This window comes from Leucoraja erinacea, chromosome 40 (genome assembly GCF_028641065.1).
Source record: "Leucoraja erinacea ecotype New England chromosome 40, Leri_hhj_1, whole genome shotgun sequence".
NCBI classification, from domain to species: domain Eukaryota; kingdom Metazoa; phylum Chordata; class Chondrichthyes; order Rajiformes; family Rajidae; genus Leucoraja; species Leucoraja erinaceus.
Window position 1 is genome coordinate 39,434 of NC_073416.1, and position 16,014 is coordinate 55,447.

General features: G+C 45.7%; 1 protein-coding gene across 1 annotated transcript in view; it reads right to left on the minus strand.

The window, feature by feature from the left end:
* Positions 1–16,014, minus strand: part of smarcc2 (SWI/SNF related, matrix associated, actin dependent regulator of chromatin, subfamily c, member 2) — a 68,572-nt gene that overhangs the window by 8,139 nt on the left and 44,419 nt on the right. Inside the window, 10 exon segments of the mRNA XM_055664590.1 lie at positions 2,874–3,273; positions 3,636–3,788; positions 4,144–4,310; positions 5,359–5,482; positions 6,432–6,493; positions 8,702–8,863; positions 9,903–10,161; positions 12,569–12,631; positions 12,733–12,846; positions 14,266–14,419. Coding sequence (XP_055520565.1) covers positions 2,874–3,273; positions 3,636–3,788; positions 4,144–4,310; positions 5,359–5,482; positions 6,432–6,493; positions 8,702–8,863; positions 9,903–10,161; positions 12,569–12,631; positions 12,733–12,846; positions 14,266–14,419 — 1,658 coding nt within the window.

A 16,014-nucleotide genomic window follows, 5' to 3' on the forward strand; every position in this document is an offset into this window, starting at 1 on the left:
ACCGTAATGCATTTTTGTTGCCTCTGTACTGTACACTGACAATGACAATTAAATTGAATCTGAATCTGAAATTGAATCTGAATGAGAAAAACATTTTTCTTTTCACACAGAGAGTGGTGAATCTGTGGAATTCTCTGCCACAGAAGGTAGTTGAGGCCACACAGTTCATTGGCTATATTTAAGAGGGAGTTAGATGTGGCCCTTGTGGCTAAAGGGATCAGGGGGTATGGAGAGAAGGCAGGTACGGGATACCGAGTTGGATGATCAGCCATGATTATATTGAATGGCGAATGGTGCAGGCTCGAAGGGCCGAATGGCCTACTCCTGCATGAAACATAGAAATTAGGTGCAGGAGTAGGCCATTCGGCCCTTCGAGCCTGCACCGCCATTCAATATGATCATGGCTGATCATCCAATCAGGTACCTGCCTTCTCTCCATACCCCCTGATCCCCTTAGCCACAAGGGCCACATCTAACTCCCTCTTAAATAGGGCCAATGAACTGGCCTCAACTACCTTCCTGCACCTGTTGTCTGAAAAAAGTTTCTATGTTTCTACTGGTACACCATTTCTGGGTCCTGTTGAACTAGTAACAGAGGAGTGTAACAGGATATGTCTAATGGACGTGTAGGAAGGAACTGCAGATGCTGGTCTGAAGAGAAGGGTCTCGACCCAAAACATCACCTATTCGTTCTATCCAGAGATGCTGCCTGTCCTGCTGAGTTACTCCAGCATTTTATTTCTATCCTCTGTGTTCAAGGGACAGCTTGGAATTGTTGAAGAACCATCTCATCTATAACTGGGAGAAGCAAAGGTCCTGTCACCTCCCTTTTAAATAATTCCCCTCTCACCTTAAATCACCTTCAACCTCAGCTCTCTGTTGAAATTCTTATTTGAAATAGCTCTAGTTTTAGAATCTCCCAGGGCTGGGGAGTGTAAAACTAGAGGGCATAGATCGAAGGCGTGTGGGGAAAGATTTAAAATACATGTTTTCCACAAAGAGGATGGTGGCTCTATGGACCAAGCTGCCGGATGAAGCAATGTGTGAAGGATGTTTAGGCAGGTACATGGATTGGCAAAGTTTAAAGGGATATGGACCAAATGCAGGCAAATGGACTCAGGAAGGCATCTTGGACAAGTTAGGCCAAAGTGTTACACAAGTTGCTGTATAACACTACGATTTTAGTCTATGACCTTGTCCACTGAAAATAGGAGACCAGATAAGGGTTATTGTCCAATCTCCGAACGACACACCGTGCAAGTATCCTGTACATCTGCATACCCAATGTTTGGTGTAAAGAACCCATCCAATTGGTGAGTGGACCCTTTCTAATCTGCGACCTGGCCACTGAACCAAGCTGCTGCTAATCTGCGACCTGGCCACTGAACCAAGCTGCTGCTTCATCTGTGATGGGATATGAAACCATGTCATGTGTGACTGGGACACTGAGCAAGGCCTCAGGTCAATGTGTGACTGGGACACTGAGCAAGGCCTCAGGTCAATGTGTGACTGGGACACTGAGCAAGGCCTCAGGTCAATGTGTGACTGGGACACTGAGCAAGGCCTCAGGTCAATGTGTGACTGGGACACTGAGCAAGGCCTCTGGTCAATGTGTGACTGGGACACTGAGCAAGGTCTCTGGTCAATGTGTGACTGGGACACTGAGCAAGGCCCCCGGTCAATGTGTGACTGGGACACTGAGCAAGGTCTCAGGTCAATGTGTGACTGGGACACTGAGCAAGGTCTCAGGTCAATGTGTGACTGGGACACTGAGCAAGGTCAATGTGTGACTGGGACACTGAGCAAGGCCTCAGGTCAATGTGTGACTGGGACACTGAGCAAGGCCTCTGGTCAATGTGTGACTGGGACACTGAGCAAGGTCTCTGGTCAATGTGTGACTGGGACACTGAGCAAGGCCCGCCGGTCAATGTGTGACTGGGACACTGAGCAAGGTCTCAGGTCAATGTGTGACTGGGACACTGAGCAAGGCCCCCGGTCAATGTGTGACTGGGACACTGAGCAAGGCCTCAGGTCAATGTGTGACTGGGACACTGAGCAAGGCCTCAGGTCAATGTATGACTGGGACACTGAGCAAGGCCTCAGGTCAATGTATGACTGGGACACTGAGCAAGGCCTCAGGTCAATGTGTGACTGGGACACTGAGCAAGGCCTCAGGTCAATGTGTGACTGGGACACTGAGCAAGGCCTCAGGTCAATGTGTGACTGGGACACTGAGCAAGGTCAATGTGTGACTGGGACACTGAGCAAGGCCTCAGGTCAATGTGTGACTGGGACACTGAGCAAGGTGAGCAAGGCCTCAGGTCAATGTGTGACTGGGACACTGAGCAAGGCCTCAGGTCAATGTGTGACTGGGACACTGAGCAAGGCCTCAGGTCAATGTATGACTGGGACACTGAGCAAGGCCTCAGGTCAATGTGTGACTGGGACACTGAGCAAGGCCTCAGGTCAATGTATGACTGGGACACTGAGCAAGGCCTCAGGTCAATGTGTGACTGGGACACTGAGCAAGGCCTCTGGTCAATGTGTGACTGGGACACTGAGCAAGGTCAATGTGTGACTGGGACACTGAGCAAGGCCACACACAGGTCAATGTGTGACTGGGACACTGAGCAAGGTCTGATCTAAAGTGCAACTAAAAGTCCGTTCAAGCAGCCTGCCTTGTCTGTCACTGGGACATTGCACCAGGGCCCCATCCGATCTGCGATTGGAAATCTAGAAGGGTTTGTGCAATGTGACTTTCACCACTTTCAAATGTTGCAAATTGGGACTTCCCCCACACTTAGATCTGAGATACACGGTTGGCAAACACACGCTTGAGATCAGTGGCAACTTCTTTTGTCTCTTTCACTTACCGTGGGGAAGAGCTGGAGGTTGAGCCTGCTGCTGTTGTTGCTGTTGCTGCTGTTGCTGCTGTTGCTGCTGTTGCTGCTGCTGTTGCTGCTGCTGCTGCGGTGGTGGCGGCTGCGTTGGTGGTGTTTGCTGTGGCTGTGAAATGGACTGTGCTATGGAATCTCCTGAAGCTTGGCTCAGAGTTCCCTGCTGAATTGCAGCAGGTGGCACGGGTTGCACAGATGCAGGAATGACAGCAGGCTGCTGGCTGGCCTGAGGCCCCGATGGGAGTTGATGTTGTTGCTGCTGCTGTTGATGCATTTGTTGAAAGTGCTGCTGCCGAGCCCGCATCTCAGCATACTTCAGCTGCTCCATGTGGAAGGCCTGTCTGTCTGAGAGAAGCTGTTGCCTCTGGTACTCCAGCTGTTGCATTTAAAAGAGAATATGAAATGTAAATTCTAGACACACACATTCAGATTCAGATTCAGATTCAATTTTAATTGTCATTGTCAGTGTACAGTACAGAGACAACGAAATGCATTAGACAACGAAATGTCTGTAACCGAAATGTCTGTAAAATGTAACCCGCTGAGTTACTCCAGCACTGTGAAACATCACCTATCCATGTTCTGGAAATAGGCAACGTTTCGGGCCGAAACCCGGAAGGGTTTCGACCCGAAACGTTACCTATTTCCTTAGCTCCATAGATGCTGCTGCACCCGCTGAGTTACTCCAGCACATCCAACTATTATTGTAAACATAAGGACTGCTCAAACCGTAAGAACACGGCACAGCTACTTACAGCCTCTCCTTTCCCTGTCCATTATGGTCTCAAGTTCTTCAAAATGGCGGAGCTTGATTTCCAGTTTCTTCATCTGTGTTTCCACAAGCAGGGCAACCAGTGATTTGATTTTCCGCTCCTCCACTGCAGCAAGGTGCTGTAAAAAAATAGGATTCAATTCTGAGATACTTTCCGCCAAGCACCAAACTAACGGTGCCCGTACCATTCTATTTGCAGTAGTTCTGCAAAGCCAACCATCAAATGTTCAAACCAACAGCCAGCCTCACCCGGAGAACAAAAGAAATACTCGTGTTGAATGACTGGTAGTGTTTCTAGCTCAGCAACATTTTAAATGTAGAGTTATTATCCTTCTATACTTATTGACTTCAGATCGACAGGGTACAAAAAGCTGTACTATGCATCAAATTTCTATCCTGTTGTGCCTTAGACAAAACACACCTTGAATAGATAGTGGACTCCAAGTCTAGCAATCTTACATGAACTCAACTCACCTTTGCTTTGACTGCAGCTGCAGCCAGTGCCGCTGCTGCTGCTGTTGATAAGTTCCCTTCACCAACATCCCGTTCCAATTTAGTTTTCTTATCGGCTTCTGATTCTCCGTCCTTCTTTGCTCCTTCATCCTGGAATTCTTTATTTTCTTTCTCTCTCTCCGTGTCTGCTGGAATTAATAAGGAAGATGACAAAACCTTGGATATTCTTTTGGTATATCCCGATGATCAATTCCGTTGAAGGGTCCCAACACGAAACGTCACCTATCCACGTTCCACATCGATGCTGCCTGACCCGCTGAGTTACTCCAGCACTCTGTGAAACGTCACCTATCCATGTTCTGGAAATAGGCAACGTTTCGGGCCGAAACCCGGAAGGGTTTCGACCCGAAACGTTACCTATTTCCTTAGCTCCATAGATGCTGCTGCACCCGCTGAGTTACTCCAGCACTCTGTAAAACGTCACCTATCCATGTACTCCACAAATGCTGCCTGACCCGCTGAGTTACTCCAGCACTCTGTGAAACGTCACCTATCCACGTTCCCACAGATGCTGCCTGACCCGCTGAGTTACTCCAGCACTGTGTGAAACGTCACCTATCCATGTTCTCCACAGATGCTGCCTGACCCGCTGAGTTACTCCAGCACTCTGTGAAACGTCACCTATCCATGTTCTCCACAGATGCTGCCTGACCCGCTGAGTTACTCCAGCACTCTGTGAAACGTCACCACAAGGGCCACATCTAACTCCCTCTTAAATATAGCCAATGAACTGTGGCCTCAACTACCCTCTGTGGCAGAGAATTCCACAGATTCACCACCCTCTGTTTTTGAAAAAAAATGTTTTTCTCATCTCGTTCCTAAAAGATTTCCCCCTTATCCTTAAACTGTGTGACCCCTAGTTCTGGACTTCCCCAACATCGGGAACAATCTTCCTGCATCTAGCCTGTCCAACCCCTTAAGAATTTTGTAAGTTTCTATAAGATCCCCCCTCAATCTTCTAAATTCTAGTGAGTACAAGCCAAGTCTATCCAGTCTTTCTTCATATGAAAGTCCTGCCATCCCAGGAATCAGTCTGGTGAACCTTCTCTGTACTCCCTCTATGGTATTTGATTTGAGGGATTCAAATAAAGAGAGCAAAGGGCATGTGAATTTAAAAGACACTTCAAAACTTAGGAGAAAAGGATTGCAAAGGGCATTTGGTAAAGAATAACCCACCTACTTCTACCTCAGCCTTTTCATTTTCTTTCTCTGGTTCACATTCTTTTCCTTTGTCTTCCTCCTTTTTGGAAGTGTCAGGTTGTTTCTCTTTATTTTCATCTTCTCCTGCTATCTCCTTGTCCTTGGAACAAATCAGCTACATCATTAGTAGGCAGTGGGGAAAGTAACAGGCAAAACTCGAATATGTTCATTTGCTGCTGTTTGAGAGGAGATTGTATAAAAACATATAAGATTATTACAGGCACACAAAAAAGCTGGAGAAACTTCAGCTGGCTGAAACCTTGAAGGAAATAGGCAACGTTTCGGGCCGAATCCCTTGGGAAATAGGCAACGTTTCGGGACGAAACTCTCTGAAGGAAATAGGCAACGTTTCGGGCCGAATCCCTTAGGAAATAGGCAACGTTTCGGGCCGAATCCCTTGGGAAATAGGCAACGTTTCGGGCCGAAACCCTTCCGGGTTTCGGCCCGAAACGTTACCTATTTCCTTCGCTCCACATAGATGCTGCTGCACCCGCTGAGTTTCTCCAGCTTTTTTGTGTACCTTCGATTCTCCAGCATCTGCAGTTCCTTCTTAAACACTAAGATTATTACAGGATTGGACACGCTAGAGGCAGGAAACATGTTCCCGATGTTGGGGGAGTGCAGAACCAGGGGCCACAGTTTAAGAATGAGGGGTAGGCCATTTAGAACGGAAATGAGGAAAAGCTTTTTCATCCAGAGAGTTGCGAGTCTGTGGAATTCTCTGCCTCAGAGGGCAGTGGAGGCCGATTCTCTGGATGCTTTCAAGAGAGAGTTAGATAGGGCTCTTAAAGACAGCGGAGTCAGGGGATATGGGGAGAAGGCAGGAACGGGGTACTGAATGGGGATGACCAGCCATGATCACATTGAATGGCGGTGCTGGCTCCAAGGGCCAAATGGCCTCTACTCCTGCACCTATTGTCTATTGACAAAGATATGGTAAAATCAATGCTATGACAGTCAAGAAAATACACGTGACTTCATCAGTTACATGAAGTGGTAGAGCACAGACGTGAGAAAGAAAACGGAATCGCACAGAAGTGAAATATTACCTTTGATTCTTTTTTCTCGTCTGCTGATTGGGCATCTGACTTCATTTCATCACTGCCTTCCTCTGAGACACAGCAAGTAAAATAATATCATGTTAAATATTCTGAAGTCTTCCTAAAACACAGTATCAAATTGCTAGAGTTTCTTATAAACATAGACAATAGGTGCAGGAGTAGAGGCCATTCGGCCCTTCGAGCCTGCACCATTCGCCATTCAATATGATCATGGCTGATCATCCAACTCAGTATCCCGTACCTGCCTTCTCTCCATACCCTCTGATCCCTTTAGCCACAAGGGCCACATCTAACTCCCTCTTAAATATAGCCAACGAACTGTGTGGCCTCAACTACCTTCTGTGGCAGTGAATTCCACAGATTCACCACTCTCTGTGTGAAAAATGTTTTCCTCATCTCGGTCCTAAAAGATTTCCCCCTTATCCTTAAACTGTGACCCCTTGTCCTGGACTTCCCCAACATCGGGAACAATCTTCCTGCATCTAGCCTGTCCAACCCCTTAAGAATACAAAATGCTGCCACAGGGCATCATGAAGTGTACAGCGCTACCTGCAGTGGACTGATCCACCTCCTGGGTGACGGAAAAATTTCATACGTGAAGATTAATACGTCTGAAGAAGGGTCTTGACCCGAAACGTCACCCGTTCCTTCTCTCCAGGGATGCTGCCTGTCCCACTGAGTTACTCCAGCATTTTGTGTCTATCTTTGGTTTAAACCAGCATCTGCAGTTCCTTCAAACACATTAACACGTGACCAGTTGGCTGGACTCTCACCGGAGTCAGAATCCAAAGACTTGGGCTTAAATCACCTCAGAGCAGTACTGAGGAAGTGCTACTTTGTTGCATGGCGTCATCTTTCAGATGTCAAACCTCCCAAGGCACGACTTCAAAGGCGATCAGAGGAAATATTGCCGGTGCACTGGAAAATACTTATCCCTCAATCAATATTTCTGAAAAGAGATTTTCCGATTGCTGTCTGTAGGAGCTTGCAATGGGAGCAGGTTGGCTGCTGTGGTTATATATAATCGCATTTCAAAGTCTTTCATTGAATGAAACGCATTTTAGGATATTTTCACACACAGCATCTACTTTCAGAATAGCGTTAAAAATGAGAAATCATTTGAATCATTGAATGTTTTAATTCCTGTCCCATTTATAGTTCCTGTATTGTTTCTTCAGATATAACCATATAACCATATAACAATTACAGCACGGAAACAGGCCATCTCGGCCCTACAAGTCCATGCCGAACAAATTTTTTTTTTTTCCCCTTAGTCCCACCTGCCTGCACTCATACCATAACCCTCCATTCCCTTCTCATCCATATGCCTATCCAATTTATTTTTAAATGATACCAATGAACCTGCCTCCACCACTTCCACTGGAAGCTCATTCCACACCGCCACCACTCTCTGCGTAAAGAAGTTCCCCCTCATATTATCCCTAAACTTCTGTCCCTTAATTCTGAAGTCATGTCCTCTTGTTTGAATCTTCCCTACTCTCAAAGGGAAAAGCTTGTCCACATCAACTCTGTCTATCCCTCTCATCATTTTAAAGACCTCTATCAGGTCCCCCCTTAACCTTCTGCGCTCCAGAGAATAAAGACCTAACTTATTCAACCTTTCTCTGTAACTTAGTTGTTGAAACCCAGGCAACATTCTAGTAAATCTCCTCTGTACTCTCTCTATTTTGTTGACATCCTTCCTATAATTGGGCGACCAAAATTGTACACCATACTCCAGAATTGGCCTCACCAATGCCTTGTACAATTTTAACATTACATCCCAGCTTCTATACTCATGGTAGATGGAAGGCATTCTCTGTTAGTACTCCACAGGAGTGACGGCAAGGATGATGCATTGTAGATCTGGAGTGGTACTTGTACGAGCAGCATCTGACTAAGAGCCAGGGGCTACAACCGAGCCATGGTTGGTACATTAGTGGTCTCACTAGTGGTCATTTAAGCTCCATTTCCACAAATTCAAACAGGATATTTAAATTGGAGGTACAAAAGCCCCATGATGGGTGGCCAAGTATGAGAGTGAGAAACATACAAGGACTACGACAATCTGAACGTTATGAAGTTGGGACAGAACATTAACACTGAAGCTTATAAAACACCCCTACTTGAATACATTCTAAGACAAGAAGCCAATCCCAGTGAAGTATACAAGGATAAAACTTATGCCAAGTCTACCTTAGTAGAAGTTCTTGACAAAGGCAGACATTAACAGTGCTGCGTTTAATTTGATAACTTACCCGACTTCTCTGGTTCATCTTGGGTAGTTCCTGCAATTCCGCTGCTCTCCAGACCAAATGTTGGGTCTGCCTTCCCAGTAACCTTAGCAGCATCTTCTACTTTCTTTACATGAGCTTCCACCAGAGCAGAGGGGACTTCCTCCTTCATCTTTGAGAACTCCTCTGCAAAGCAAGTGCCAAGACTTAAAATGGGAGGAATGCTGAGACATATATACTCCATGCTCATGCTTTGATGAGCTGGGTTTAGTCATGGAATCACAAGCTGAATGATTCAGGAAATTGAGAAGCACCTCATTAGCAATCTTTCATTTCACAAAAATAAATAATAAATTGAATTGAATAAATGTTAGAAACATAGACAATAGGTGCAGGAGTAGAGGCCATTTGGCCCTTCGAGCCTGCACCATTCGCCATTTGATATGATCATGGCTGATCATCCAACTCAGTATCCCATCCCTGCCTTCTCTCCATAGCCCTGATCCCTTTAGCCACAAGGGCATATAACCAATGAACTGTGGCCTCAACTACCTTCTGTGGCAGAGAATTCTGTGGCAGACAATGACAATTAAATTGAATCTGAATCTGAATCTGAATCTGAATCAGAATTCCACAGATTCACCACTCTCTGTGTGGGGAAAAAAATGTTTTTCTCATCTCGGTCCTAAAAGATTTCCCCCTTATCCTTAAACTGTGTGTGTGTGGCCCCTTGTCCTGGACTTCCCCAACATCGGGGAGAATGTTATCAGCCAAGTATGTACACATACAAGGAATTTGCCTTGGTGCTTTGCTCGCAAGTAACGACACAATATACAGTAGACAATTAAGAATAAAACATTAAAATTAAAACACGTGAAGAATGAAATAAAATACCAGAGCAAAAGGAGGCTACACATGTTTGGTTGTTGAATAGAGCTACTACTCGTGGATAAAAACTGTTCTTATGTCTGGCTGTGGGGGCTGAATCCATTTCAGTGGCAGCATACATCCCTATATATAATAACCATAACTCTCCAGTCAAATTATGATGAACACAGCCTCGTTTATAAGTCTATTATGCAATTGTGGGGTATATTCTGAACAGTTTGATCCTCTCCATCTTCATAACTCCTCTGTATAGATCAATCAGTTTAGCCCCATTCATAATATCTATGAGCTTCCTGTGGGTAGTTTAGCCAATATGGCCCAAGTGAAATCACCTTACCTAATGCAGATTTAGCAGCTGCGGATGCAACACGAGGATCCACAACCGAGGCCAGGAATGCCACAGTGCTCATGACAGGATTACCAGACTGGCTGAATGGAATTGGCTGAAAAGCCAATGGACCTAGTGAAGCCTCCGAGTCTTCAAGGTAGGGATCTTCTATGGGTAAACGCAAAAAATGCAAGATGCATTCATCCTGTGTGCGACTGCCTACATGTTCTGAGACTTTGTTCCAATCATCCTTGTACATCTCTAGTGCCTGTGGGGGGGAAATGGAAACAGAAGTGAACGAACCAGTCACAAGTTTAAAAGGTCAAAGTATTTCAACAGTTCAACTCCTATCTCACGGGATCAAAGGAGAGATGGCTGAATGGATAGCAAATTGGCTCCATGGGTGATGGCGGAAGGTTGCTTCTCGGACTGGAGGCCTGTGACTAGTGGTGTGCCTCAGGGTTCGGAACTGGCTAGGCCCGTTACTGTGTGTCATCTACATCAACGATTTGGATGAGAACATACAGGGCAAGATGAGCACGTTTGCTGATGGGTGCTTTTGCTGATAGTGAAGATGGTTGTGAACGATTGCAGCAGGATCTGGATCGATTGGCCAGGTGGGCGGAGGAATGGTTGATGGAATTGAATGCAGAGAAGTGTGTGAGGTGATGCATTTTGGGACGTCGAACAAGGGCAGGGCCTACACAGTGAATGGTCGGCCTCTGGGTAGTGTTGTAGAGCAGAGGGATCTAGGAGTACAGGTGCATGGTTCCTTGAAGGTGGAGTCGCAGGTAGATAAGGTGGTCAGAAAGGCTTTTGGCACTTTGGCCTTCTATTTTAATTACTTTGCAAACATTTCTAAACACCTGTTTTCACTTTTATATTATGAGGTATTGTGGGTAGATTGATGAGAGAAGGGATCTGAATACTTTCTGAATCTGAGGAAGGACATTATTGCCATAGAGGGAGTGCAGAGACGGTTCACCAGACTGATTCCTGGGATGTCAGGACTGTCTTATGAAGAAAGACTGGATAGACTTGGTTTATACTCTCTAGAATTTAGAAGATTGAGAGGGGATCTTATAGAAACTTACAAAATTCTTAAGGGGTTGGACAGGCTAGATGCAGGAAGATTGTTCCCGATGTTAGGGAAGTCCAGGACAAGGGGTCACAGCTTAAGGATAAGGGGGAAATCCTTTAAAACCGAGATGAGGAGAACTTTTTTCACGCAGAGAGTGGTGAATCTCTGGAACTCTCTGCCACAGAGGGTAGTTGAGGCCAGTTCATTGGCTATATTTAAGAGGGAGTTAGATGTGGCCCTTGTGGCTAAGGGGATCAGGGGGTATGGAGAGAAGGCAGGTACGGGATACTGAGTTGGATGATCAGCCATGATCATATTGAATGGCGAATGGTGCAGGCTCAAAGGGCCGAATGGTCTACTCCTGCACCTAATTTCTATGTTTCTATGTTTCTATGAATGCACTGTATGTCTTTGCCAAGCTTCACTTCCACGGTGGTGCAGCTCCAGGGCTAGATATCCAGGGCTGTTGGTTAACCCGGCAGGACAGGCAGAGTTGAGCTGGAGTTAGCGCTTCTTCTCCGCGCTGGCTGGGGAGTAAGCCTGGGCCGTCACTGCTCCTGGCCGGTGTCCCATCAGTCCAGGATCAACCCCGGACATCTCCGGTCTCCCCTGGACAGGGATGGGACACTCGTGAGGGGACGGGGACGGGGCTGGGCCAGTAGCAATTCAACACGGAGACCCGGGTTCGATCCCGACTACGGATGAAAGGCAGGTCTGCTTCCATGCAGCAGCGCAGCTGCCGAGAATGTTTATCGTGAGTGACCTATGACCTGGGCATGCGCAGTCGGAATACCGAACTCAGTTTACAATTCAGCACCCCGACCTGCCACACACAATCATTGCCTGGGCTGTTACATTCCAGTTACAAATGTTCTACCAAATAGAATTGAGACATTTTGGAAGTTTGTGCCTTTCAGATTGAGGAAATGAATGCTGTGCTGTGACTAACCATCAATGTTATTGTCATTGCAACATTGGCCACTAGATGGAAGTTGTTCTTTTAACGTCACACTGAGCAGGAATGGGAGGGAGGGAGGGAGGGAGGGCAGTGTCACTGTTAATGTGGTCGGCAATAAATAGATACACAGAATATCTAGAAGCAGAGGATAGAAAATATAGCATTTCTGCATCAATGGATATCTGCAGCAGCATTTGTGGAGAGCGAGGATAAGTGATGTTTCGGGTCAGAACTTCTGCTGTTGGCTAGTCAAGTCAAGTCAAGTCACATTTATTTCTATAGCACATTTAAAAAACAACTCTCGTTGGCCAAAGTGCTTTACATTAGTTATAAGACTAGCACAACAAAACAAACTACATACATATATACATGTAGCCCTCACTCAGTGGACGTCAGGAAAGACTTGGGAGTAGAGATACGTTTTAAGTCTTGACTTAAAGGAGTAGATGGAGGGGGCTGTTCGTTCTGATGGGAAGGGGGATGCTGTTCCACAGTCTAGGGGCTGCAACCGCAAAGGCACGGTCGATCGCCCCTGAGCTTATGCCTAGACCGCGTGATATTCAGCCACAAGTCGGCCGATCTGAGGGGCCTGGAGGCTAGTATTGACTGCCCTGAATTACAATTCCACGTGCTTACCTCAAGTAGTAAAAGTGTCTCCTGCTCAGTCCACTCTCGGGTAGCGCTAGCAGCTGCTTTACTCTGGGGAAGGGAACACATGTGAAATGAAATCTAGCCCTGCACGGTGGGAATGAGAACTTTGATCAATCTGAGACGTCGATCGGCTTGAAACAATGGCTTACCTTGGGAATATTTTTCTTTGCATACATATCTGTACGTAGTCCAAAGTTCTGCATATCAGGAGTCTTCTCTTTGTTCTTATCCGGGAAATTAAGCATTTGCTGGGATGCAGATGTCTGCCAAATATTTAATATATTAGTGCAAATTTCAAAATCTTTCATTCCTCTCACTTGCGTTAAAATGTTTAGAACAAGAATACAATTTGATCCTTTCAGAATGCCACCAGAGGAGTCTGAAGGTAACCAACTTTATCTACACATTAATCTCTATAAGGCGTTGGTCAGGCCTTACATTTGGAGTACTGTGAGCAAATTTGGCCCCCATGTCTGAGAAAGGATGCGCTGGCTCTGGAGAGGGTCCAGAGGAGCTTTACAACAATGATTCCAGGAACACAGAGTTGACAAAGTGGAAAAGCTTTTCCCACTGAGAGTAGGGAAGTTTCAAACAAGGGGACATGACTTGAGAATTAAGGGACTGAAGTTTAGGGGTAACATGAGGGGGAACTTCTTTACTCAGAGAGTGGTGGCGGTGTGGAATGAGCTTCCAGTGAAGGTGGTGGAGGCAGGTTCGTTTTTATCATTTAAAAATAAATTGGATAGTTATATGGACGGGAAAGGAATGGAGGGTTATGGTCTGAGCGCAGGTAGATGGGACTAGGGGAGATTATGTGTTCGGCACGGACTAGAAGGGTCGAGATGGCCTGTTTCCGTGCTGTAATTGTTATATGGTTATATGGTTATGGTTAATGAGTGGGTTAGCACATGATGAGCGTTTGTCAGCACTGGGCCTGCACTTGCTGGAGTTTAGAAGGTTGAGGGGGGAACTCATTGAAACATACAGAATAATGAAAGGCCTGGATAGAGTGGATGTGGAGAGGATGTTTCCACTGGTGGAATAGTCTTGGACCAGAGGTCATAGCCTTAGGGCGCTCTTTTAGAAAGGAGGTGAGGAGGAACTTCTTTAGTCAGAGGGTGGTGAATCTGTGGAACTCATTGCCACAGAGGGCTGTGGAAGCCAAGTCAGTGGATATTTTTAAGGCAGAGATAGACAAATTCTTGATTAGAATGGATGTTAAGGGTTATGGGGAGAAGGCAGGAGAATGGGATTACGAGGGAGATGGATCAGCCGTGATTGAATGGCGGAGTAGACTCGATGGGCCGAATGGCCTCATTCTAGTCCTATAACTTGTAATCAAAATATACTATTTAGTCTTTAAGAGGGAACTGCAGATGCTGGAGAATCGAAGGTTACACAAAAAAGCTGGAGAAACTCAGCGGGTGCAGCAGCATCTATGGAGCGAAGGAAATAGGTAACGTTTCGGGCCGAAACCCTTCTTCAGACCCGAAATCCTGAAGGAAATAGGCAACGTTTCAGGCCGAAACCCTTCCGGGTTTCGGCCCGAAACGTTGCCTATTTCCTTCGCTCCATAGATGCTGCTGCACCCGCTGAGTTTCTCCAGCTTTTTTGTGTAACCCTATACTATTTAGTCCTTCATTTGATATGTCATGGAGACTTTTCTACTGAGAAAGACTGACCTGTGGAGCTTTGGGCTGAAGAGGCACCAGTCCAGAAGGTGTATCTGCCAGGACGTGGAAATGCGACGTTGGGGGGGGGCCCATAGGTGTCGGTCGACTCTCTGCATCCACCTGGTAATTAATAAGTCCCCATTGCTCAAGGAAAGCATGTACCCTGCAGACAACCAAGAAATAGTCAAATCAACCTGGATTTCTTGATTTAGTATGTGTCTGTGTGCAAACAGCACAGACAAACAACCAATTCTGGAAAGCAGTTACTGTAACGTTAAAAGGCATCAGAAAATCCAAGGCGGAATCAGCTAATTTAATATCGTACCTATATAATATCATTTTAAACATAGAAATACCCACAACAGATGGAATTAGAAAAGATTGGGAACAAGAATTAGCTATAAAAATCTCAAAAGAGACCTGGGATAATCATTTACTACAGGTGCATAAATGTTCGATCAACGTACGACATACGCTCATCCAATTTAAAACATTACATAGATTATATTATTCAAAAACTAAATTAAATAAAATCTTCCCTAATGTTTCACCAATCTGTGATAAATGCCTGTGTCAAGAAGCTAGCATAGCGCACTCTTTTGTTTTTTGTACAAAAATCCAAAAATTCTGGTATGAAATATTTGATATTTTTTCAAAATTGATCAAAATAAAACTGGTACCAAAACCAGAATGGATTATCTTCGGAATATCGGAAGGTAACCCTGAATTAAACGTGTTTCAGAAGAATTTATTTAATTACGGGCTAATAATGGGAAAAAAGCTTATACTTAAAAGGCATCAGAAAGTAGATCTCCTGGTCACTGTGCCGGGTAATTTCGGAGAAATAGGATAGAGAAAGCTTGATTAACGAAGGGAAGAATTGACAAACTCCGTACATAATCGGGATGGAACCCCCAGGTCTCTGGCAATGCGAGGCAACAACTCTACAGCTGCGCCACTGTGCCACCTTCTGGTGGGAGAATTTAGAACGATCAATTCGTTTTTTTTTTAGAAAGAGGGTTTAGTTTAGTTTTGTTGAGAAACAGGTCCTTCAGCCACCGAGTCAGCGCTGCCCAGCGATCCCCGCACACTAACACTAACACACTAGGGACAATTTGACATTCACCAAGCCAACTAACCGACAAAGCTCTCCGTCTTTGGATTGCGGGAGGAGACCGAAGATCTCGGAGGAAAACCCATGCGGTCACGGGGAGAACATGCAAACTCCGTACAGACAGCGCCTGTAGTCGAGATTGAATGCGGGTCTCTGGCGCTGCAAGCACTCACTGTAAGGCAGCAACTTTACCGCTGGGCCACCGTGCTGCCCGCGGTTGGTCATTTAAGATCGAGAAAATAGCGGAGTCAGGGGATATGGGGAGAAGGCAGGAACGGGGTAATGATTGGGGATGATCAGCCATGATCACATTGAATGGCGGTGCTGGCTCGAATGGCCTACTCCTGCACCTATTGTCTATTGTCTATAGAGATGAGGTGAATTTTCTTCTCGCAGAAGGCTGTAAGCCTTTGAAAGTCAACAAAAGGCCAGGAAAAGCAGAGACTTTCAACATTTTTAAGCAAGAGGCAAATAAGCAAATTATGCATTATTCCTTCAAAACCCTTGCCTTACTGTCCACCAAACGTTCCATTAGCTTGCACAGTCAACCACACCTAACTTTCCCTTTAGCTTCACAATTTCCTTTGCTAAGGTTTAAGACCCTAGTTTTGGACTGAACCAATAGGACATGAAGATGGTCCTTA